We start from the raw sequence: 26,829 nt of genomic DNA, 5'->3' as shown, positions 1-26,829 counted from the left end.
AGAAAACAGTAAATGACGTTTTAAAACATAAGAGCATCGGTTTGTTTGAATTAATCTACTATGGGTTTCTTATTTTCTTTCCGTAAGTAAAACCGATTATCCGAACCTTTAAGGGATCATCATGGTGGCATTTTTATGCACATATACACTTTGTTTATCCGAGGTAGCAAAATAATTAATCTGCAAATACCTTTCTTTATTAAAGTGGTAAATCGGAAGCTTTTCGTCCTTTGTTACGCCGCCACCCGACCATTATTTCCTGCGTCTTCTGGCCACAAAATACAGTGGAGTATTTTGCTCTAATGACGTAGTTGAGTTCGCAATAGGCATATCCCTACCGTAGGTAAATTGGCTGTCTCCTATTTTATGTTTGATATCTATATTTAACACATCCTTGAACGAAATGTAGGCATGTTGAAGCCATTCAGCTTAGTTTTATTGTTGTCCATTTATTCAATGAAATTATATGCTATATTTCATCGACCCCCGGATTATACGGGCAATGGGCTAGGCTGCCCGATTGGTGTGAGGAAATAAGTTTTCCCGTAACTTTCTTCCATTTGTTACATTATGTTGTTGAGAATCGATTATTATATTTCTGCTACAATTTGATCGTGAACTTTGACACTCATGAGGAGTTATTGCATTATCTGCCTTGGGAGGTGAGGCCTTTGCTTACGATTCTACCTGCATTAATCTCCGTAGGGGGTAGTGCCGTCAGTGCACTACATATGGTGCACCGTAGGCAATACTTGGAATCTTTGCAGTGTCCCTTCAGCCCCTGGCTGCAACCCCTTTCATTCCTTTTACTGTACCTCCGTTCATATTCTTTCTCCCGTCTTACCTTTCACCCTCCTCTAGCAGTTGATTCACAGTGTAACTGCGAGGTTTTTCTCGTTACACCTTTCGGTATTATTTTACTTATGGACATTAATTGCTTTCAACATAAAATATAGGTTTTTCTGTTGTATTATGATGTGATTTGAATGATTTTGAGGTTTATTTCCATCGCAAATGAATACTTATCCTTCCCCGGCAAATGATATACTGTATACATAATTAATAAAATTACGACATGTCAGAATACTGCACCCCCTCTCCATAGCTAATACGGCAAAAATGTGTTTACTGATTACAGTTTTGCGTATTAGCTATGGAGAGGGGTGCAGTATTCTGACAAGTCGTAATTTTATTAATTTTTGTATATATCATATCCCGGGAAGGATAAGTATTCATTTGCGATGGAAATAAACCTCAAAATCATTCAAATCACATCATAATACAATAGAAAAACCTATATTTTATGTTGAAAGCAATTAATGTCCATAAATAAAATAATACCCACCTTTCAAACCTTTTTACTCACAAGTCCCCTTTCAGCACAGAATGACCCCATTGGTCTCCGTGTGTAGCCTGTGGCCTAAACTTTGCATTCCCTTCCCTTCTTACAAGCATTATGTGTTGGCCAACGCGATGCCGTGATCTGTGTGGGACAGACATGTTGGCCAAGTCTGACTTTAGCGGGCAGAGCCTGCGTCTACTCATCCACAAACCTGTAGGACCATGTGCATGCTCCTCCAACTCATACCTCATTCATGCCAAGTGGAAAGAACTCAGGTGCACCTTATATATTGAGATTACTTTGAAGGACAAAGAGTGAGAAGTTATTTTAGACTTTATTCATATAGGCGTATACAGGGAAGATACAGCACAGTGGAAAGTAAAATCAAGATATGTAGTATTCAAATGAAAATTTAAGAAATAAGGCTATATCTGAACTCCATGTCAAACTCTAAGAACTTGACCCAACCTGCCCTTGTGATGATGCGATGGAAGAAATAAACAGCCTCAGTAGTTCTTGCAAGAACCTGCCAGTTGCTAAAAAAGTCACACTCAAACATTCATGAGGTCCTTTCTCATTGTAGTGTCTTTGTGCTTGATAAACTGAGTGACAACCTAAACAGTTGTAATTATATTGCCTCATCCATCCTCATATACTTGCAGTTGAACCAATCTCATAATTTCAATCTAAGTTTATTAGTTAAAATGTATTTTGTTTGTGAAATTTGGGCTATCTTAAGCAACCAGTCCTTTACACACTTTGATCATTTGCTAACTGATTCCCTTGAATGCATCTGAAGGGGAGTTAAACCCACTGCCACCACGATCTGCCGATCAGATAGCATCCTTGGACTAGGCGGTCACAGCACTGTTTGAGGTTGGCGGGAGATTTGGTGCAAGCATGTAGCATCTCATGAAACACATTGGCAAATACATCTGGACAACACATTGTAATACTGTATATTGAGGATCATGTGCAAAGGCCTTTAGGAAGCATTCAAGCAGAAAGAATACAGCTAGAGAACAGGCTATTGAATAGAACTTATTTTATCCCTAACTCCATTGATTAGCAGATCTCGTACAAATTTTCCACCCCATCCTCCTCTCCAGTTGGATGGAACTCCACTGAAAGCGTCAAAAGCTGTATCTATTCTAGGTGTTACTTTTGAGAAACGTCAAATCAACAAATGCCGCACGAAAGTTAGGTATTATTCGTAAGGTCTCATATATTTATAACAGTGATATACTGTAATCAGTGCAACATGTTTTAGGTCATTTGACCTTCCTTTACTAGAATACTGTTCTTCAGTGTGGTTGTCTGCTTTTCCAGAGATTAATCTCTTTTAGGTAGAGTGGTTCATGGTGGTAGGGTTATTTCTTAATACTGTAGTAGCAGTTATGACTAGGACCATCGACAGATAATCTCGTTTGTCACTTTTTCGCAAGTTGTCTTTTAACAAAGATCTTTCACATTCACAATTGATCCCTGATTCCCTTTACCTGCTGAGAGCAACCAGATTCGCTGAACAGCAGCACCAATGTGCAGTAAATGTGCCTCGCTGTCGAACTTCTTAGTTCCAGAGATCCTTTATTCCTCACACCATTGGATTGTGGAATAGCCTCCCAGAAGATGTGGTGCAGTTGAATCTTTTCAGAAGTTCAAGTGAAGATGCAATGCATTACTACCCTAATACTATTCTCCTTGCTTCCATTTTGGCACATATCGTAATTTCTTAATTTTGTAGCCTGTCATGCAGCAAGATCCCCAAAATGCACCTCAACATCTTCATTTCTGTTTGCTTTGTTCTATGTTCCTATTTCCTAATTAATGCCCGTCTCAGAACCATGCATGATCACTGGTCTGATTACAGCACAGTATATTTTTTTTTTTTTTACCTGGTACAGTGTTTTGTAGCTACCCTTGCCACCTTCCACCATTTCCCCCAAGCTGGTTTTATCCTACTTTCAACCTCAGATTCACACCCTCTTCCAAGTTTAAAGGAGACCCATAGTATTCTGCATGATTTTTAACTTGGGTTCACTGAAAGAGCATTGCTCTTTTGGCCAATTCTAACAGTATGTGTATATATTGATTTATTCTCAAATTTAATTCCCTAATTATCAGGCCCAAATAAAATTAATCACAATCTACAGGGTATACATGGGATTTTATAAACAATGTTGTTGCTTGGGTGAGAGAGGTTTTTAAATGCATGTTTTTTTACTGGTATTTTTTTTAGAAAACTAATCTACATTGAATATTTTCTTTATTGATTTGACAGGCTCAGTGCCAGTGAAATTCTAGTATCTTTGCATTTCAACAATCACATGTGTTATGAAAAACTGAAAACAAGATAGACATGGAAATAATGAATGTAAAAACACAAAAATGCAAAGTAAAAATATTAAAAAACAAGGCCTAAGAAAATTCTATTTTATATGAGTAACTTACCAAGTAACTACATGGTAATAGTTTCTAACTATTGCAGTAGTTCAAAATTTGAAATTCACAGTAACACTCTATTGATTTGGTGTAGGTAACCAGACCCTGCACACTTTTGGGGAAGAATAGGCATAACCCTGCTGAAGAGCTCAATTCGTTTCTACTGGTCATCGATTGGTTGAGCAGCTGTTTGAAATTTCGCCGGATGGTTGTAGCTTTCACCTTTGGTGAAGTATTCATTTGATTTGGTAGCACGCTAATCATTATTAGCTTAGCTAGTTCTCTATTTAGACGTTTTTTGATTGATTGTGACTTATCATATCTGATTCTAGTTTGTCTAGTACTGTATTAGGTATTGCAGCAAAGGCTGTAATACCAGACTAACTTCTGCTAAATATGACTCACACACTATGTGTTGCCATTTTAGAGGGCAGATTTGCTCTTTTGACCTTAAATGTGAAGATTGAAAAGGCTGGGATCAGGGGAAGTGGAGAGTTTTAAAGGCACATCTTGACAAACTTCAGAGAAACAGGCAGAGAAAGGCAGCTGCTAGAACCAAAGCTAGGGGTTTAGCCAGTCAGGTTTCTTCTCTGAAATTGGATATTGCTATTCAGCCTGTTCCTTCTACGCCTGTGACTGCTTTCTCCCCCATTACCAGCCCTCTGACTTTTCCATCGACTCCGTTACCTAGCTCCCATTCTTCTGAACCCAATGCCATCACCAGCCTTGAAGCCAGGGTAGACCAAAAGTTTGGTTTACTGATAAATACCATACCCTAAATTGGGTCTTCTGTTCAGGCCCTTATGGACCAAATGAGTGTTATCAGTGTCAGTGGAGGTGACTACTTGTCCCACCGATGCTCCTTACGAAGGTCCCTTTCAGACTCTCCTAAACCTGGGACTAGGCAAACCAGAGGTCCAAGGGAGGTCAGTGGGGTTTGCCCATGGGTAGTTGCCCCCTCAATCAAGCCTGTTGCTCATACCTAGGACTTGGCAGATAGCTGTTGGAAATGCGTCCATATGGATGTGCATGCTCTATCGTCCAGTGACTTGGACTCCAGTACGGACAGAGGGTGTAGGCAGTTTTCGAAAGTTTCCAGGTCATTGAAAAGGCATGTTCCTTCTGCTGAGCATGCTTCCCCGTTTCCCCGTAAGCTACCCAGGGAACAAGAGCACAGTCTGCTTCCCTCTTGCAGTTTTTGGGATAGGCCCGATCTTGCTTCGCATGAGTCTTCAGTGATGGAGCACGTGTATTTGGCGGTGGAGCAGTTTTCCTCTTCGAAGAAACAGTCCGAGCTCCCAGCAGCCAAGCGCCCAACTTTGGAGCGCCCAGTGTCCGAGCCCCCAGTTTATGAGTGCCCAGTGTCTAAGCGCCCAATTTATGAACACCCAGTGTCCGAGCGACTAGTGTCTGGTTTTGTAGTATCCATACGCCCAGTGATGTCCGAGCGCCCAGTTTCCCTGTGCCATTTGTCCGAGTGTTCCCTTGTATCTGCCCACTCATCTGTGTCAGTGCACCCTCCTGTCTGCTTGGTGCCAGTAGCCAAGTGTGCGGCGCTACTCCCAGCTGTCAAAGATCCCTTATTGGAGCCTATCCAATGCTGGTTGGATAGAATTCTAGGACTTCTGCAGAAGCAGCCTTCTGCGACACAAGATCAGCCAGACCTGGCTCCATCTACAGTATTTCATCCAGTGAAGAAGCCATTGAACAGGAGCAACCTACGACTGCGTACATGGCGCTTCTGAAATACTTCCTCTTCTGCTACCCAATTTTTTTTCTCTCAAGTGGCCCCAACGTCTCCAGGTTCAGCCTTTATGATGAGACAGCCTACAGAGTCCACCAGGCTACCGAAGATGGTCCTTTCTTCATCTTCTAGGAAGGCTTTATCGAGTATTGATAGTTGGTTAGCAGAGAAGAGGGATCTTGATAAGGCTGTGTTTAGCATCCCTCCCTCTTGCTTGTTGCAAAGGAGGTACTTATCGTATGCCACTGGAGAAGAGCCTTCCTTGGGAGTTTCTGCCTCCTCCCAGAGGGACTTCTCCAGCCTTATTGACTCGGCTCGAAGACAGGCGTTCAACTCCACTAAGACTGTGTTCACGTCTTCGGAGTTTGACCATATAGTCAGGGACATTTTCAAGGTCTTCGAGGTCTTCAGCTTCTTAGACTGGACCGTGGGGGTCTTAGCCAAGAAAATTGAGGGCTTTAACACCCCTCAAGAGAATTTCTCATCAGACTGGTTAGGAGTTCTCTCATGCGTGGATAAGGCAATCAGGGATGGCTCCCAAGAGCTGGCTGCCTTATTCTCCATGGGAGTTCTCACGAAGAGAGAACTGTGGTGCACGTTCACCACAAAAGGCGTCGCTCCCTCCCAAAGGTCGGCTCTCCTGTCCGCACCTTTAGATTGTTTGCATTATTCCCTAGTGGTACGGTAGAACATGTGTCGTACTTGTAGAAGAAGTCGACCCAAGACCTTTTGGAGCAATTTACAAGGTGTTCCAAGGAACCGACTCGTTTTACTCCAGTCTTGCTCAGTACGAGGACAGTCTCCTTGCTGCAGCAGCAGCCCTTTCGAGGTGGAAGAGCCAAGTTTCAGCCCTGCCAGTGCACGAACCTGCGGTCCCCCGACCAATCAAGAAGTTGTCCTCTAAACCTGCCTCTCGCAAGTGAGGATCCTGTCCTCCTGTTCCCATAGGAGCCGGGCTCCTCCATTTTTGGGACAAATGGGAAGCCAAGAATGCAGAACCTTGGGTACTCAAAGTCCTCAAAGAGGGCTATTCCATCCCATTCAGGGAAAAACCTCCTGTAATGTCCTCACTCATCAGCTTAACAGCCTACTCGGTAGGCTTGGAGAGGTTTTTGGCCCTGGGAGAAGAAGTCTTGTCTCTCCACAGGAAAAGAGCTGTAGAGGTGGTCGAAGACTTAAGTACAAAAGGTTTTTACAACCGACTGTTTGTCGTCCCCAAGTCATTGGGAGGTTGGAGACCTGTCCTGAACTTCTTTGTGCAGACCACCAAGTTCAAGATGGAAACGAACAGATCATTCCTGTCAGCCATTCACCAGGGAGATTGGATTGTGACGATCGACATCAGGACTTCTACTTCCATGTCCCAGTGCATCCAGACTCCAGGAAGTATCTGAGGTTCGTGTTCTAGGGCAGAGTCTTTCAGCTTTGGGCTCTGTGCTTCGGCCTCTCTACAGCTCCCCAAGTTTTCACCCGTGTTCTTGCCCCTTTGGCGAAATGGCTCCGTCTCATGGGTATCAACATCTGTCTGTATTTGGACGACTGGCTACTACACTCCCCATCAAGAACAAGATGCACAGAGGACCTTCAGAAGAATCTTCTTGCCAAGAATTGGGCCTTTTAATCAACTTACAGAAGTCACAGTTAGCTCTGACTCCGTCGATTCTCTGTTTGGGGATGAGGATCGATGCTCTGAGTTTTCGGGCTTTTCCGTCCCACAAAAGGATCCAAGCCTGCCTACAGAAAGTAAGGAACTTCCTATCTTGCCCGTCCTACTCAGCCAGTGAATGGATGAGTCTGCTGAGCACTCGCTCATCCATCGAGAAGCTCATGCTTTTAGGCTCTCATCCATCGAGACTTTCATTTTCCGCATCACTCCCAAGATCAATGAGGACCTTCGGTGGTGGCTTGCAGAAGGAAGATTTCTATTGGGGAAATCACTGCAACCGCTGAGCCTCAGCCTAACATTATACTTGGACACGTCGGATTGGGGTTGGGGGCTCTCTTAGAAGACATGGAAGTTTCCGAGACGTGGTCTCTAGACGAGAAGAGGCTACACATCAGTACAGGCAGTCCCCGGTTAACGGCAGGCTCGGTTAATGGCGATCCGGTTTTATGGGGCTTGTCTAGTGACGAAAATCAGCAATTTTCTGTGCCGAAAATTGCAGATTTCCGCTTATCAGCATCGATAATTCGGTATTGGCACCAATATATACCTAACAGAGGTGCCAAAAATTGGCACTTTTTGGCGCTGATAAGCCGAAAAATCACCGATTTTCAGTTAGTGGCGATTTTCGATTATCATCACACCCCCAGAAGGAACCCCCGCCGATAACCGAGGACTGCCTGTATAAGGGAGCTGAAGGTGATTCATTTGGCCCTTCAGCATTTTGTGACGACAGCATTCGACAAGCTATTCACAGTCCATTCTGACAACACGGCCGCATTGGCCTATATCAAGAATCAGGGAGGGACTCACTCCTCCCTTTACAAAGCAGCCAAGGATCTTCTCTGGGCACAGAACAATCACACCAGAATCGTAACTTGCTTTATCCAGGGCAAGTTAAACGTTCTTGTGGCCGAGTTAAGTCGCTGCAGACAGGTTCTACCTGTGTAATGGACACGAATCCACAGGTGTGCACCAACCTGTGGGAACAGTGGGGAAAGCCGTTGATAGACCTGTTTGCAACATCGAGGAACCGTCGCCTCCCCTTATACTATTCCCCAGCCCTGGACCCTCTGTCATGGGCAACAGATGTCCTGCTCCAGGACTGTGGTCGAACCTGGACATGTATGCCTTCCCACTGTATAGTATGTTGAGAGTGCTTCCCAGACCTTCTCAACCTCCTGATAGACTTCCCAGGCTTCTGCCTCAGAAATGAAGCCCTCTAAAGCACCTTCACTTCCATCGGTTTCACCAAGGCTTATCCGCTCTCGCTCTGACAGGCTTGAGACTGTCCGGGAACTTGTCAGAGCGAAGGGCTTTTCAAGAAAAACTTCAGAAGCAATCGCTAAGTGTAGACATCAGTCTTCCGCTAATGTCTACCAGGCGAAGTGGACAGTCTTTCATAGCTGGTGCCGAAGACATGACGTCTCTTCTACTAAAACCTCTGTAGCTCAAATTGCTGATTTTTTAATGTTCCTGAGGTCCTCTCGAGGTTTAGCTACCTCCACCATCAGAGGTTATAGGTCTATGCTAAACTCTGTGTTTAGACTTAGAGGATCGGATTTGTCCACGAATCAGGATATAAGTGACCTAATTGAGTCTCTGGACACTTCCAAGCAAGAGAAGCCAATGTCAGTTGCCTGGAATCAAGACATGATTCTCAAGTGGCTCTTGGACCCTCCATTTGAGCCCCTTCACTCTTCACCTCTGAGAGGTTTGACCAGGAAGACCCTCTTTTTAGTTGCCTTGGCTACAGCAAAGAGGATCAGTGAATTACAGGCCTTCGATAGAACAGTGGGTTTTCGCAGGGAGATGCAGTCTGCTCATTCGCTCCCAGATTCCTGGCAAAGAACGAAACCCTGTCCAATCCATGGCCCCGTTCGTTCACTATAAAGAATTTAGTAAATATCCTTGGACCAGCAGACCAAGAGAGAGCTCTTTGCCCAGTAAGAGCATTGAAGCACTATATAGAAAGGACCAAAAGGGTCAGAGGCCCCTCTCAGAACTTATGGTGTTTGGTCAAGAACCCCACACGCACATTGTCCAAGAATGCCTTGGTCTTCTTTTTGAGGGGCGTAATATCCGAGTCGCACTCGGAAATTCAAGAGGATCTTTTTCCTATTTTTAAAGTTGAAGCTCCTGAAATAAGAGCAGTCGCCACTGCGTTGGCTTTTAAGAAGAACTTATCGCTCTCCACGATTCTTCAGTCAACACACTGGAAGTGCAAATCAGTGTTCGCTTCCCATTATTTGCGTGATGTGGAGAGTGTACAATAATTGCAGCACTTAGGTTCATTGGCCATGGCTAGCATGGTATTGGGGGACGAAGGATAGTGGGGTATTCCCTCAGTTCCTCTTATCTCCATGCCTTAGTAAAGGATGTTGAGTTTTGGGAAGCCTGGGGTTACTGTGGACCTGGAGTACCCACAAGTCATTGTTTTTAATGGATGGGTGATGGTTTTGTTTTTAGTAGTGTGTGGGTAACAAAATTCCTAGTTATTTTTGTTGTACTGCGCCCAGGGCAAGGGCGCTTTTTTTTTATTTTGTAATGCCTTGTCAGCCCTCAGAATACTCCTTGGCTGCAAGGCTGCCCACTGAAGTAGAGACGACCCTCGGCTTTACTGCCACGTCGCTACAGGTTTAGATGAGTGCCAACCAGAGGCAGTATCTTCCTGCTGTAGCTCTCACCAGGTTAGGTTACAACAAGGGTTCTACCAATGCTAGCTACTTTTCTATTTCAAATACATCTCCTTTACTATTCTGTTAATGTGGGATTCAGCTATGTAGTTACTTGGTAAGTTACTTGTATAAAAATGACATTTTTATAATAAAAGTTTTATACATACCTATCAAGTAACTACATGATCAGAGCCCTCCTGCCTCCCCTCTTATGGACATAGGGCACAAACAAATTGAGCGCTTCAGCAGTGTTGTATCTATTCTTCCCCGAAAGTGGGCTGGTCGAGTTACCTATACCAAAACAACAGAGCATTAACACAAATTTTAAATTTTGAACTGCCGTGATAGTTAAAAACTACAGTAATAGCCATGTAGTTACTTGATAAGTATTTATAAAACTTTATTTTATTAAAAAAGTGTCATTTTATATTATAATCAAAGTGAATTAACCTTCATCTGAATTTCAAGATTTCTAGGATTATAATTCTTATTCATTCAGATTTTAAAATTCTATTTACAGTACAGTACAGTTATTTACAAACATTTAAACGTAATTGATTACTGTAGAAGGTACCAGCAGCAAGATCTGTTTGATTTTGAGATAGAATTTTTTGCATTTGAACTTGCATATTCCAAGAATATAGGCCACTTAAGGTGTCTCTTTGCAGGGTATTAAGCTTTAAAATTTATGGTTGTTAAAAATTGCTGGTCTCAAGTCCATCTGTGGTAGATATAATTGAAGTTGATCTCTGAATGTAATACTGTACATTTCTCTCAGGACTGCTGCCATAGACAGCCTGTTAGTGTATTTCAAGATTTCAAGCCCTGGTTATTGAAGATCAAAAATTGTCTCAGGTTGTCCAGGTTCAAAAGCTGTGTAAAGTTTATTCTTGGTAAACATCTAATTGTTTATCTTTTCTATACAGTCACTGAAGATTCTGACTTTCTTTTTGTGGTGGGGGGGGACTTTAGTGTAAATTCTACATCACAGATGGCCCATAATTGAAGTATAAAACTTAGAGAAATTCCAAGGAATTTTTATATACAGCACTGTACAGTATTCTGTATGTATAATTGTATGTACATATATAAACAGAATGTGGCTACAAGGAAATTGGAACAATGGAATATGGAGTGCAAAAGTTTGTCTTCAAGGCATTTTCAAACCACAGTTAAGATTATAGGGGGATACTGTTTTAATGTATACAAAGTTAATTAATTTTTAGGCAGGCCTTCAAATGAGGAACAGCTGTCTAGGGTTATTGCAGTTACCAAATAACCAAGGAGAGGCAAAGGACAGAAACAAGTATTACTCGCATGCTTTGGTTTCTCTTTTAAATGTCACAAACTTCTTAGTGATGTGAGTTGTCATGTAGCAGTATTATTACATCTTGCTCTTTTACCACACTACTGTTAGATCAGTCAGTAGCTATTTCACTACAGTACTGTTAGATCAGTCAGTTCTGTTTTGATGTTGGAGCTTTATATACAAAGGTGCATATTGAATTGGTATTGGAATACTGTATCTAAAAAAATTATTATACTGGGATGGATTTACTACTTGCAGTCAGCTTTTGGTGAATTGAGTTGTACACCTGTGATTGTAAGTTTACTTTTAGTAGAAAATTCTATCGGGAAACATTTGAAGTGGTAATGAATAACCGTTTATTACCCGTTCTCTCAACTTTATACTTAGTGTTGGTATGTAGTCAGAACCTATAGACAATGTTCTGACAATTTTATACTTAAAGAGAGAGATGTAAATAACCTCCCATGACATTGAATGAGCAAGTCCCATCTATGAAGTTTGTAGCAAATGAAAAAGATGGTTGCATGCCTGTATTATACATTATCAGATGTAAAAAATCTGTGTAAATTTAGTATTTATTGAAAAACAAGTATTGTAACTGAGGTTCATAATTTTTCTGGACATAATATGAAAATCTCTTTTCAGTGTTCTTGCAAGCATTATTTGTTATCAGTCCTGAATTCCGGGATAATGAACTACAGTATATAAGGAAAACAGGTAGGGACTTGAACTATTCAGCTTATGTTTTGGATACTTACTACAATAAAGCTACCAAGTCATTTTATAACAAAAGTAACATGAAACCAGAATAGCTTAAGAACCCCTTTGTTTGTCTTACTTCATTGGTTTTAGTTCATCAAATGTGTTGAAAATATTGTGTAAATGCAATATTTTCATATAACAACACAGAAAAACGTTTCTAAGAAATTGTCCTCGCCAGAGTAACAACATTGTACTGTATATAAAATCTCATACATGGATTCAATGTTAGAATAAATCAACATAAATATTCAGGTATAACTTGTCAAAAGAATAATACCCTTTCTATGCACAAGTGAAAAATCACAGAATTGATTGGTTGCAAGGTAGCATGATTACAAGATACAAAATTGATGTTACCAGAGAGACTTCCACAAACAAAGGAAGATATTAATTCAAGTCCATGTCTGTACACTCTTGACCCTATTCTGCACAAGATGTTTTCAGAAGATTTAAGGGAAACTAAAGAATCTTTGTAATCTTTGTTAATGCCCTTTGCCTCTCCTTGGTGTATTCATCAGACCTGCAGCGATCTTTGGATGCATTAAAATGGTTATACAGTAGACTCTTTTAATCTAATTCGTTGTTTGGGAAACCAAATCTTTTTTTATTTTTGTTTAAGTAGTTTGCCTGAAAATGCCTTAAAGGTGAAAGATCTTGCACTCCATTGTTTAATTTCTCTGTGGCCATAAACTCTGCATTTTATATCATGTTGTTACACCTGTGATAGAAGTTACGCACACACACACAAATTAATTTAATTAAATCAATACCCCGATGAACACCAGACAAGTTAGGCTTACGTTAAAACAGCTTGTGTTTCCTGTCATAAAAAGAGTTGGGAGTTGAAGTTTTAGCCTCCAGCGTCTAATTTAAATAATTTATATACAAGATCCCTATAGTTAACCAAGTCAGACATAGCAACAAAACAATTTGAACAGGTTTGAAGTTTATCCATTGTGAATGGTACCCTGGATGTAACTACTGCTGTTTATGCAGGAAGTCTGTAACTACCTCAGATTGTATACAACCCCTTTGAACTGACACCACATTGCAAAATTTCCAGTTTTTTGTTTTAATAGATAGTATTCAGAAGACAAAAAAGCATTTAAATTTTGATGAGTTTGAGTGAAAGGATACCAGACATTGCTTTCAAGATATTTTGTAAGTTTACAGTGTAAGTAAGTCCTCCACCATTTCTTTAAATGTGAACAAGCATTTTCAGTTTTTTCATTGGTCAGATGTTAGGTTCTATTACAGAGAATATCTGTTAGTAAGAAATGTAATTTTTTCCTCCATAACAGTGTGTATTATGTATGCCTCTCTGAATTTGGTTATTTTATAGTAAAAGTCAAATTTGATCAAGAATTTTCTCTTGATGTCATGTGGAGGCCTTTTGGCTATCCAGTAATTTCTATGAGCTTACTGCAGGTCTTGATTTTTATCTTCGTAATACACTAGTAGCCTGGCTTTGAGTACAATAATCTTCGGTTGTCATTTAGCACCTTCATTGTTAGCCTGAGATTATTTTTTAAAGGAAAAAGGATATACATTTTGGAATGGCCTAGGACATACTCTAATTCTATGACCGATAGTATTACAGGAAAACTGTACTGTGGTACTTTCTATTGTTTTATACTCATACTAATGATTTATAGATATGAGGAGGAAGAATATCTGCACCGGAGCAATGTTTGGGGATGCTTCAAAAAGAGCGAAACAGAAGAGGATGAGGTAATACGTAATCACTGCTCCTTGGAGTTCAGAAGTGGAGTTGGCATCTCCAATATGATGAAGCACTTGGAAGGGAAACACCTTACTAAACTTCCTAGGAAAAGAACCCTGTTGGATGCCTTCAGGTCCAGGAGCCCATTCCCAAATACAGAGGTTCAAGATACCTGTACTAAAGGCCCAGTTGACCTTAGTGAACCTGTAACTGGAACATGACCAGTGTCTGTAGAGCAATCTCCTGCACATAAACCTCTTCAGCAAATGCTTCCAGGTAAGCAATAGAATGTCAACTCAGTAATGCCAGTACATATCAAACTAGATTTGGGTTCAGAGGTTGCTTTATATAATTTTAACAGAAAATGAATACTGTTACTGTATATGTAAATTACTTTACTTAGAAATATGATCTTATTACAAGAAAACATTTTTATACAAAGCTGTGTATGAATCATAAAATTTAATAGTCTGAAACTCTGCAGAACACACCCAGGCGCACCAGTTTGAAACATTGCAAAAAAAAAAAAAAAAAAAAAATCCTATTGTGTTCTCTTCTGTGCAGAGAGGAGAAGGGGTACTGGCACTGAAAGATATGATTATTGGGTTTCAATAAAAGTATTTCATTGTAAAACCATTGTTTATTACAAACTCATTAATCATAAATAACCTGAACTGCAATTTTGGAGGGAGAATAAGGCAGATGAGCTCAAAGAAAAGGAAGCTGTAGTTTTAGAGAGAACAGTCCCAGAAGTAAGGCAACATTCCTCTGAATAATTTATGATTCAATGAGTAACTGATTGACATTGGAAGATGAACCCAGGAGAGAACACTCGACAAGGAAAGCAGCATAACAACTGGTATCCCAGGAAACAAGTCTCCATTTTGTGAGATAAATAAAAGGATGATTCTTGAAGAAAATGATTGGTCTGAATCTCTCCCCACATTTTTTTTTTTTTTTAGTTCATGGCCTGCCACGATGAAAGGTCCCCTTTGTTACACAACAAGTGTTTTATGAGTTTTGTCATGAAGGTAAAACTTAGCATAGGATTTTTTTGACAATGCTAGGTGCATGTTGTCAAGGTGGCAGAGAGCTTCAGATTAAACCTTTAAAACCATGGAAGATGTGAGAGTTTGAACCTCAAGAGCTTTGAGCTTGAGCTTGCTAAGTTCCTGTCAGTATACAACAGCATAACCTTAATACTGCACTACTGTAAATTATTTGTGGTAACCTATAAGAGATAAAATTATTAGTAACTTGCTGATTCTGGTGACTCACATGCAGGAACCAAGAAATAGAATTCTTGGAAAGAGTCCATTCTTACAACTAGTACAGGAGTAAATGAGGAGAAGGATGAAAGAATTGTGTTTTGTGGAGATAAGGACATAAAAAGAGTGTTGTATAGAATAGAAGGCAAGGCAGGTATGGCAAAGGAGTTGAAATGAGAACTATCCATGCTAGATTATTGAGTCTTGGCCATGAACTCTCGAGCAAACAAGAAACCAACCACAGACTAGTGGTTCAAATTTGATACTTTGCTTGAAAGTGTATGGATCTTGCTGACATACTCAAGAGTTAGTCATGTAAATCAGATTTTTGGTCTTTAGGTCTGGAGCTTAAGTGAGGCATCCAAAAGTGGCTTATTATGGGCCTAGTTAAAACTGGACGGCATAAAGTTCAAGTCTTTACTTAGAGGTGTACAGAAACTCCAGGATCTGCCAAAATGATGAGAAGAGGTCAGCAATGTTCCAGTTATTCCTGAAGTCTTGAGCTGTATTATAGAAAGCAGAGAGAGAGAGAGCTCTCTGACATTACTCAGGTGTACACGAAAGTTTAGTAAGAACAGAACTGTTTTGTTGCAGCAAGTGACAAATTAGACAACTTTCTCTAGTGAAGGTCTGTAAAGGATATGCAGGGGAGTGGTGATAGCATCTGCATCAACCTCTGAAGAGCCCTGCTCTCTGAGACTATGCTTAATAATTTGTCACATGTAAGGTATACAGTAGCTATTCTAGCTTAGTGTGAAACTGTTGGAAGTCAGGCTGCTTCCTAATGGGAAGAAGCCAGAATGCTCGAATACACAGGAGCAGTTGAAGATCCTGGAGTGTCCAAGAATACATTGGCAGGTACCTCAGTTTGAGGAAGTTGAAGCAGAAGGAGTGATGACTTCAGGATGCAGCACATCAGCAAGCGCAGGTACTAATTGTGGCAGCGAGACCTGGAGGGGGTGGCAATATGCAGATTGTGACCAACTCTTACACAGGATTCACCATTGGTGAGGAATAGACTTTATAGCATGGACACAACTTTAATTCTAAGCCTTGCAAAAAAGTCAGAATTAGTGGAGCAAAGGAAGGACAGCAAAGTGGAAGGTCCAGCCTGGCCAAGAGACAGAGAAGGAAGTCAGATGGGTAACATGAAGGTAGAAACAAGTGCAGCAGACAACAGGACCAGAGGTATTCAGGAAACCCATAGAGTGAAACATCTGTAGAGGCGGGAAAACTCATTGGAGAAACCGGTTGGCATGGAGAATGGAGAAGGCTTACTAGATTGACATTGAACTCCCATGGCACCTGAAGGAGATTGAAGCACCATTGGATGGCACTTAACATGACAGTCTTGGCTATGGCACATAGCACAAGATAGGTCTGGGATGCAGTTCTGTCCCCTGCACAGAGGGCACTTTAAATAGCATTCCATATCTTAGGTCAATGTGAATGTACAACAGGACTTCCTATGCTTACCCACACAAGTATGCTGAGGTTTAACATTATAATACACAATAAATATCCAAGAGTTTTGTAAAATTGATACAACTCCAAGGTCATGAATACAATAGTGTTTAATTAGCTGAGACAGCAGAGAAAGCCAAAAGTGACCATGACTGTGGCATGGTTAAATAGGAAGCAAACAATACTGAGCAAACAAAACCCAATAAGAGCAAGTTAACAGGTAAAAGTATGCTAAATTGCACATTATACAACACTGTATTCAGTATGATGAAAAACCCTAGACAATAATTGTGAACATGAAAATGAGAAAACTGCTGTACTGAATTAATTTGACTTAATTTTATTGAAATTCACTTAATTTACTGGTAATCATTGGAATAAGTGAACATCACTGCAGTGGTAGTAGGCCACTCAGTCTGAAGGTAAATCAAACAAATACCAAGGATCAGATTACAAGTAAGAGGAGATAAGATGAAAATGCAATGATAAAGGGTAGCTCATGAATGGTACAGTTCAGAATCAGCTGAAAATCCTTGGTGGTCCTTGGAAGAATAGCAGCATGTCATATCATTACAAATTTACTTAAAAGAATAAAGACTCCTTGCATCATGGACCTGATAAGAGTTGGCTGGGAATGATCAGTGAGTTCTTTCTGTGCAACATTTTAAACTGGGAGCCCAGGTGGGTTCAGAAATTTAAGACTATTTATGCTTAATTGGATTGAAATAAAAATCATTTTGAAAATTAAACATTATAGATAAATATGTGTTATATGTAGTTCGTCTTTCACTCACCAGAGCTGACGGCTCTAAATGTGAGAAACGTAAAGAAAATGGCTGTAGTCTTGTTTTGGATTGTCTGATTGGCTGCTTTAGGCACAGTGGTAGCGCAGTGGTTACATGTTATAGATTTGATCGATTTGAAATATATGTTCTTAATCACATTCATGTTATAACTCCTCAAAGTAAAAAGTTCAGTGATTCCTGGCTCATGTATTAGGATTTGATCAGCAGTACAATGAGAGACTAGGAGTGACTGCTGCACCACCACCTTGACTGGATGTGAAGCAGCAGAAGTGATAAAACCTGGGGTTGGTAGGAAAGGTTCTTTTAGAGGAAGAGCATGCATGCTAAAGTTACAACTTAACTAACACCATGATGTGAGAACCAGTCTCCAAGGAGATTCAAAAAGGCTTATATAGTCTAGTTTGTTATGGTCTTTGTCTTGTAGCAAAACTGCTAAAAGTTTGAATTGCCTTCTTGCCAGCACAGTAATGGTAATTAATCATTTAAAATAAAAGTTTGAATTTACTTCTTGCCAGTACAGTACGTAATGGTAATTAATAATTTAAAACAAATGGGAATTTCCTGCTTATCCTACCTTAAGCTTTATGTAAATAAAACTTCTGCTGTTGGAAATCATAGCCTAGCTTTGCATTTTACATAGCCTTCCCTCTGTAAACAAAATGTCTCTGTAATTCATAGAATTTATAGAAGTTTTGACTTTGCAAATACTGTAAATCCTGTACTGTTGTGTTGCAGTTGCCCTTATCACCATACACTTGTCACTGAATTATGATCAGAGTACTTTAGCATACAGTGTTAAACAGTGTTTAATGTTAAAGTGAACAACACTAAACAGGTTACCACCAAGGATACATGACTGAAAAACACTTGTGAACTACTACACATTTATGATCAACCACTAATCATGTTAGCCTGCCATGAACTCATTTTTTTTTTTTTTTTTTTTTTTTTTTTCCCATTAATATGCAAGACAGGTGATCAAGGTGTGGCCTATTTTACGCTGTCAGAGGAGATTGACCTAGTATTACTTAAGTCATTCAGCCAGTCAGTACACAGCATTGAGCACCTCATACATATCTGGGAATCTTTGGGTAACTTAGATTCAGAGTGTAGTACTTTTAACCTACCTTTGGAGAGGTAACATAGCCTATTACAAATTGCTTAATCTGCTTTCAAATATTTGCCATCATGTTTCATCAAAATTTGGTAAGAAATAGAAATTATTGAAGTTAGAATAATAGATGGGTAGAGACTGATTGATTATTTTATGGAAACATATTGTCTGTCATTGTCCCAGAAAGTTTCATTTTCCAAATTTCTCTGGTAATGAGTTCCCCAAATATGCACTAACCACCAGTTAAATTTTTAATTATTGCCATTGTCCAGTAGTAAAAAAATGGATTATGTCTTAAATTACAAAGTTAGAGGTACTTTACTGCACATACTGTATTCTTTGAGATGAATCTTACCTACTGTTGAATCTTACCCTACAGATGGGCAATGGAAAATAGAAAACTTATACAGTCCCAGTATGTCTATTGGCGCAGAGATATAAGCTAGCTTTAACAGCAGGTAAGTATCTAAATAATAAATTTTATCATGAAAAATTTATGTTTTAACTCACCCAGTTTATCAGGTACGAGGACTTAGTGTTGGATTGGAGCAACATCATGTCAACAGAGGAAAAATATTTACCAGCATTAATTTCTAATAAAATATATTTAACAGCATCCACTAGTGGATCCAGAAAAATTTATAGGGGGCACCACCATTTCCACCCTATATATATATATATATATATATATATATATATATATATATATATATATATATATATATATATATATATATATATATATATACAGTATATTTTTTTTATTGATTTTTTCCATGTTTATATTTCTTATGTTACTATTATCTAAACCTTCAGTATTATTATTTTATCATTATTTATCATGGGGGCCACATGCCCAGGTGCCCCCCCTCCTGGATCCGCTAGTGACAGCATCAGTGTGTTGAAATTCTTTACTCAACCACAAGTGCATCCATCACTGTATGAGAAAATAAAATATTGTCTTACTAGTTTAATGAACATACAAACATATGCTTGAATTTCTATACTATAAAAGGAGATGCCTTGATTTCGGTACTGTAATGTGCAGTTTTCATAAGTAAAGTAGATAGGTAAGCCTTTTCATGATTTTTCACATCATATCACTACAGCAAAATTGCTTACGCTTAGCTGGGTGGAACTGGTGCTCATTTTTCAAATTTGTTGCAAGTGATGGCAATGTGAAGGATAGAAGCAATGTTGTGAAAGACATGAGGAAAAAGAATGCCTTTCTAGAGAAGAAATTTCCAAAAGAAGGATAAAGTGAGTCATTTACCAACTGAATGCTTAAGACTGCAGAAAGAAAAGTTGATTTTGGAAATTAGTAAATTAGAAACTGAATCTTTACCGAAGAGGAGATTAAATTAGAAATAGAGAAATTAAAAGAAAAAGTTAAAGGCTAAGGGAGAGAAGGAATTTGTGAAACTAAATATTATGAGTGAAAACTGAGATCGGGATAGAGGACTAAATCCTGTATGAGTGATATTAAACAACTAGTGCTGTATGGTACCATGTAACTGTAATTACTTGCAATTATTTTCATATATAAATTTAGTTGCAATTGTGTCATTTCGTGAGCTGTCATTCTTTTGCAAGGATATTACGAATGATATTCCTTAGGCTTATAATCAGAATTGATAAGAGCAGTACAGTAAATCGTGTAGTGATAATGCTTTGTACTGTATACATACAAAACTGTTACAGGAACAATCAGCATACTGTATAATAGGAATCATACAAATTGTAGTCCCCTTCTCATAAAAGCCTGAAACCTTCAATTTGCCATGAAGATATAAACAGATAGTAATAGTGCTCAAGACAGAATATGTTATTAAAGTAATAATACTTAAAACAAATTCCATGTAAAAAATTATTAAAGGTTTGGAAGCAGCAGATTTTCATTAGTTATCTTACCCGCAGGACTTTAAGGGTCAGCTTGATGCAACGTTGCTGATATTAAAAAATGCAAGCAAATGGAATGCAGCAGCCTCTCCGTATCCTTGAGCTGTACAGTGGGATAGGTGGAATGCGTGTTGCAGCCAAAGGTATGAAATAGTATTTTGGTATGTATGTAATGAAGTTGAAATTTTCAGAAGTAACCTTCACTCCTCAGTACTTCTGTATTCATTTTAATCATAACTGGTTGTTTTAATGCAACAAGGGGGATTTTATTGCTGTTTTAATATTGAATTACCAGAAATAAAGTGTATTTTGAAAAGTCTACTAAGTTGCATTAAATCAAATTTAAAAAATTTACCCCCTGCAAGGAAGGAATTTATAATCTGGGTGGTTCCTGTATTTTGAAGGGTAATTTTTTTTGACATTCCTAATAGAAGTTGGTAGAGCCAACATTTTTTGGAAAGCCATAATGTCACCCTAGATGTAATTTTGCTTATGGAAGGGACTACATAAATGCCTTTATTTACAGAACATCTGTACTGTACCTTCTGTCTATTTCTATTGTTCACCAATTCCATGGTCAAGCCTCAAGTGACTTTCATCAAGTGACTTTCATCTATAACGGTGTATACAACCTCATGAAATGTAGTCTGCTCTTGTTACTAGTCCCTGTAAATGGTTACCACCTTGTGAGCCTTGCAAGTCACACTGTAACACTGTAGATGGTACTCGTGTTTCTTTGTTTTGTTGAAATATTTCATAGCTGCTTTGCTTCCTGCATTTACTTTTCATCCATTCACGCCCAGCCATCTACCTTATTTAACATTAAGGTGCTCCATTTTGGGAACTGATACTTTAAGGAAGTTTATGACTCAGGGATCCATTTAAATTACTTTATGATATTAATTGTAGCTGGCTACTTTTGGATGGCCTATCCTACACTCTCATGACTTTCATTAAATTTTTCATTTTGCATTCTATCATAGATGAATGATTATTTTCGTATTTAGCCGTTTGGTGGCTATTTTTAGTTATTTTATGTAACCTACGTTTCATTCATACAGTAACATTGCTCTTCCTTTTGATGCTGGTTTTACAAAATACCAAAAGTAGGACTTGAACGTCTGTTGCAACATTGAATTTTCACTTTTAAATGATCAACCCCACAAAAGTTTTTTTATCAGATTTCCTTTTTTCATGCATAGACATGGAATGGGTCTGCATTAGTATTTTGTACTTCTTCTGTGCCCGATTCTTATGGTTTTATGGGCCTTCTGACTGGTCTACTACCTTTCTGGCTAACTTCTCCTTATAACAGACCATCTTGGTCTTTAGGAAAAGTTATCGGCATTATTCATTTAAAACAATAGAAATACTTTATTATATATAAACGAGGCTTCTAAGATTCACATCCTGTTTACATGACCATACAACAAGGTATGTAAAGGCTTTAGTTGATGGTTTAGGTTGATTTTTTGAAATCAATATGGTTTTTTATGTGTATATGGATGCACAAGAAGGGCATTGTTTCTTATCTTCATTTGTATATTTGTAATGTTAGTAGCCTCAAGGGAAGTGATAAGAATATAAGTGTCTAATCCCACATGGGAGATAGAAATTGTTTCAGCTGAACTAATCTTGTTGTATGTATTACACTGTATGGTATTTGTTTTAATGCCAGTGTTTTTTATTCTACAAAAGTTGTTTTATGCCTTGTTTTTCTATTTCCTTTTTGTGTAGTGATATCAAACATTATTTTTACAGAAAGTGGACTTCAGTTTGATATTGTTGGGAGCTATGAAATTAACACTACAGCGCTTGAAGTGTATCAGCACAATTTTCCAAAGACTCCCAAGGCCTATAATATCATGGGGTTGACTTTAGATCATCTGGAATCTCTTTCTCCAGATGTCATAATGATGAGCCCCCCTTGTCAGCCTTTTACCAGGTAGGTGATATCCTTTGTTTCCATCGTAATTACAAATTGCTTTTAGGCCACATTCACATTTCTTGACTCGTGCTGCATGCTTAAACATGAAGTGAAAATTTGAGCAAGATAACATTGAAATACTTGAACAACTGGATGGGAAAAGACCAAAATTAAGGGAGGAAAGTAAAGTGCAGTGAGCACTGCAGCTGAGGTTGATGGGACTTTCATCGCCATCTGCAGTATGCTTTTTAAGGCATATTGTAAATGGTCACCTCTTGTGGAATGGGGAATCATTCTCACCTTTCTGTGTCAATACATGCTTTAGTCATCTCAGGATGTGTGTTATTACCTGACACATCTCTCAAAATGTGTTTAAAATTCTTAGGTATGTCTGGCAAGTGACTTATCTTAATAGTGATAAAGTATTTTGAAGGATAGGAAATTAGATGGTGACTTTTTAAAATTATAATGATATTAACCCTTTAATGCCGACTGGACTAATTTTACGTTGACAAAAGTGGACGTAAAATACGTCGACTTCAAAAAGTTTTTTTAAATATTCACAGAAAAATACTTGTAGGCCTCGTTTGCGAAGAATTTTAAATCGCGCCTTGAGGGATGCTGGGAGTTCATGGATCACGCTGTTGTTTTGTTTACAAGCGTGACCCAGCTGCGCATGCACAAATTTCTTTCTTATCCCAAAAGAAAGCATCAGCTAACTCTGCTGAAAATCTCAGAAATTCTGTAGTCACTTTGTCATAATTGTTGCATTGTTTTCTATCAGCATTTATATAAAGTTTTATGTATAAAAATGTGGGCAATTTCATGTAGAATACAACAAAAAATAACTCATGGTTGTAGCTTTTATCAATTTTGATATATTTTCATATAAATCTCGATAAGTGCCAAAATTTCAACCTTTGGTCAACTTTGACTTGACCGAAATGGTCGAAAAATGCAATTGTATGCTAAAACGCTTACATTCTAGTAATATTCAATCATTTACTTTCATTTTGCAACAATCGAGAAGTCTCTAGCACAATATTTCGATTTATGGTGAATTTTTGAAAAAAACTTTTTCCTTACATCCGCTCTAACTCTGCTGAAAATCTCAGAAATTCTTTAGTCACTTTGTTGTAATTTTTGCACTGTTTTCTATTAGCCATTACATAAAGTTTTATATATGAAAATGTGCGCAATTTCATGTAGAATATAACAAAAATAAATCATGGTTGTAGCTTTTATCAATTTTATCAATTTTGATGTGCCAAAATTTCAATCTTCGGTCAACTTTGACTTGACCGAAATGGTCGAAAAATGCAATTGTAAGCTAAAACTTACATTCTAGTAATATTCAATCACTTACCTTCATTTTGCAACAAACGAGAAGTCTCTAGCACAATATTTCGATTTATGGTGAATTTTTGAAAAAAAACTTTTTCCTTACGTCCGCGATAACTCTGCTGAAAATCTTGTAAGAGCCTGACGGCGTCTCTTCCAAACACGTATTTGTTCGTGTGTTCGTCGTCCATCAGAGTGGACAAGACAACAAGAGCATCTTGTTTTCTTTCTCTAAAGGAACACGATTTCAACCATACAATATTTCCGTCTGTTTCTCCCTAACCATTGTTGCCTTGATGTATGTACAATCACCATTACTTGCATTGCCATGCAAGCATTCTAATCATGTACTCATAATGTTCCAATGTATCAAACTGTGTGTATGTTTCTGTTTGTGAAGACGCCAAACGTCTCGCCACTCCAATGGACGACGAACACACGAACACGTATTTGGAAGAGACGGTGTCAGGCTCTTACAATCTCAAAAATTCTTTAGTCACTTTGTTGTAATTTTTGCACAGTTTTATATTAGCCGTTACATAAAGTTTTTATATATGAAAATGTGCACAATTTCATGTAGAATACAACAAAAAATAACTCATGGTTGTAGCTTCTATCAATTTTGAAATATTTTCATATAAATCACGATAAGTGCCAAAATTTCAACCTTGGTCAACTTTGACTCGAATTTTAAATGGTCGAAAAATGAATTGTAAGCTAAAACTCTTACATTTTAGTAATATTCAATCATTTACCTTCATTTTGCAACAAACAAGAAGTCTCTAGCACAATATTTCGATTTATGGTGAATTTTTGAAAAAACTTTCTCTTTACCTCCGCGCGTGTTAACTCTGCTGAAAATCTCATAATTTCTCTAGTCACTATGTCGTAATTTTTGCACCATTTTATATTAGCTGTTACTTAAAGTTTTATATATGAAAATGTGTGCAATTTCATGTAGAATACAACAAAAAATAACTCATGGTTGTAGCTTTTATCAGTTTTGAAATATTTTCATATAAATCACAGTAAGTGCCGAAATTTCAACCTTTGGTCAACTTTGACTCGACCAAAATGGTCGAAAAATGCAATTGTAAGCAAAAATTCTTACATTCTAGTAATATTCAATCATTTACCTTCATTTTGCAACAAATGAGAAGTTTCTAGCAAAATATTTCAATTTATGGTGAATTTTTGAAAAAACTTTTTTTTACGTCCGAGCGTTACGAATTCATTTGTGATATTTTCTCTGTGTTGCTTTGATCGTTTTACAATTTGTTATATACCAAAATCATTGCAATTTAATGTACAATACAACGAAAAAAAAAATAGCTCATTAGATTTAACCGTTTTGCTCACAGCATGATTTGTATACAATTATATAAAAAAAAAATTTCGCGCTGTCATATATTCCAATATTTATATATGATAATGGTATTTTTTTTCATTTCTGATGGTTGCATACTAAACTTCAGGCAATGAGAAAAAAAAGCCAAAAATGAACTCTTAATCTTTAAAACTAAGCGTGCTGTGATTTTTTGAAAAAACTTTCTTTCCGCTTCAGCGCTAACTCCCAAACCCTGCCGGCATATGGCAGACACTTTTGTAAATAGAGGCCCGGTGTTTAAGGGTTAATAGATTGGAAACTGACAATTTTTTAATTGATAAGATTGAAAATTGACAATTAAAAAAAAAAAGCGCTGTAGTAATAATGGTACTGTATGTATTGCAAAATTTTTGGGCGGAAGTTTTTAAGGCTATTACTTCTTAAGTCAGAATTCTGAAGGTAAATTAAGGATATATTTATATTCATTGTGTATACTGTAGTTTGTTTTCTGTCTATACATTTATTTTTCATTTCTGCACATTTGTTTGTGGTTGGATCTTTCTCATTGCCCAATAATCTTGATTGCAGCTGCTTAAACACAGTAGGTGTAGTTACCTATAATGATCATTATGCACACACAATATGCATCCTTTCTAATAAGAGTTTTGATGGACAATACAACTCATGCTTCTTTTCAGGCAGGGTCTGAAACGCGATGTTGAGGACACTCGTACATCTTCTTTGTTGCATTTGATAAGCCTCCTTGAAAAATTATCCCATCCACCAAAAATGATTTTACTGGAGAATGTGGCTGGCTTTGAAAAATCTTTGGCAAGGGAGCAACTCATGGAAATGCTGAGGAGCAAGAATTATGTTTGGCAGGTCTGTAACAAGATAAAAAAAAATTAGACAATGCCAAAAATTTAAGAAAAAATTGTAAATGACCTTTAAAGTATATTAATTCCTGTCCAATTCAGGTTTTGTAAAATTTATAAGTCTAAATTTTGTTATTTGTGTGCTTTTGATACACCAACAAATTGTATTTTATTTGGTAACATTCATTAGACTACTGTCATAAAATAAAGGAGAGATGTTTTAGTATTTTTACTATAAAAATCTCTATGTCACTTACAGGAGTTCCTGTTATCACCAACCGAGTTTGGGATTCCAAATTCACGTTTGAGGTATTATCTTCTAGCCAAACAGCAGCTCTACCCTTTCTGTCTAGATGTCTCAAATGAGGTATTGTATTCTGTTTTATTTCCTTATTGTAAAGAGTTGGTAAAATATAGATGTGATAAGAATTGGGACAGCCCGCTTTCTCATGCTTTTGTTAATGTACTGCTAATGTTTTCAGATTAAGGAAGAGCTAACAGCATGCTTATGCATCAGAAGGGAAAGAGATATCCAGGCTCCTGTCTTACCTGATGCAAGGGAAATTTGTGCAAATTGTGGAAAGCCTGTTATTAATTCCCTTCAAAATCTTCTTCGTAACTTCCATGGAAATATAAATAATGAATTGCACCAGCCAAGAAAGTCATACTCTGATCTTTCACTTTCTCTGAGCTCATTCATGGAAAGTGACATAAATGTGGAACCTTATTTGTTAAAAGACAAGGTATTAAGTAAGTATTGTATGATACTGGATATTGTTGATAGAGAATCCAAGAGAAGTTGTTGTTTCACCAAAGGTTATGGTCATTATGTTGAAGGTACTGGTTCTGTTATCAAAGGAAACAGTGATCTTGATGTGGATGAAGTTTATAATAAGCTGTCAAGATTAGAGTTAGGTGATCCAAAGAGACTTGATCTTTTAAAACAGTTAAAGTTCAGATATTTCACAGCCAGTGAAATTTTAAGACTAATGTGCTTTCCAAAATGGTTTTCATTTCCTCCATCACTAACTATGAAACAAAAATACAGAGTTCTTGGTAATAGTATTAACATTCTGGTTGTGACATCTCTATTGCTTATATTATGTGAAAGATGACAAGGTGCTGAAATATAAAAATGAATTATA

At 38.0% G+C, this 26,829-nt stretch overlaps 1 protein-coding gene across 8 annotated transcripts; it reads left to right on the top strand.

Moving 5' to 3' along the window:
- The first annotated feature begins 94 nt into the window (after positions 1-94).
- Positions 95-26,829, top strand: Mt2 (methyltransferase 2). Of its 8 annotated transcripts, none has more exons than XM_067114418.1 (8): positions 136-339; positions 13,596-13,939; positions 17,395-17,485; positions 20,233-20,357; positions 21,976-22,159; positions 25,508-25,691; positions 25,944-26,051; positions 26,167-26,829. In XM_067114418.1, the coding sequence occupies exons 4-8, from the start codon at positions 20,276-20,278 to the stop codon at positions 26,797-26,799; spliced, it is 1,191 nt and encodes a 396-aa protein (XP_066970519.1). In that variant the 5' UTR covers positions 136-339; positions 13,596-13,939; positions 17,395-17,485; positions 20,233-20,275; the 3' UTR covers positions 26,800-26,829. The 8 variants fall into 8 exon arrangements, with proteins under 8 accessions (XP_066970514.1, XP_066970519.1, XP_066970517.1 ...); XM_067114416.1 differs by lacking the exon at positions 17,395-17,485 and adding an exon at positions 11,824-11,895; XM_067114414.1 differs by having other exon boundaries at positions 136-343.

Source organism: Macrobrachium rosenbergii, chromosome 13 (genome assembly GCF_040412425.1).
Source record: "Macrobrachium rosenbergii isolate ZJJX-2024 chromosome 13, ASM4041242v1, whole genome shotgun sequence".
NCBI classification, from domain to species: domain Eukaryota; kingdom Metazoa; phylum Arthropoda; class Malacostraca; order Decapoda; family Palaemonidae; genus Macrobrachium; species Macrobrachium rosenbergii.
The sequence above is the reverse complement of the archived record's forward strand: the minus strand, read 5'-3'. Positions and strand labels throughout refer to the sequence as shown.

Excerpts from the sequence above, each read along its gene's own strand:
- Mt2 (XM_067114413.1), top strand. The coding sequence starts at position 20,276 with ATGCAAGCAAATGGAATGCAGCAGCCTCTCCGTATCCTTGAGCTGTAC. Across the intron at positions 22,160-25,507 it reads CCTTGTCAGCCTTTTACCAG|GCAGGGTCTGAAACGCGATG; the intron begins GTAGGTGATATC and ends GCTTCTTTTCAG. Across the intron at positions 26,052-26,166 it reads GTCTAGATGTCTCAAATGAG|ATTAAGGAAGAGCTAACAGC; the intron begins GTATTGTATTCT and ends TAATGTTTTCAG.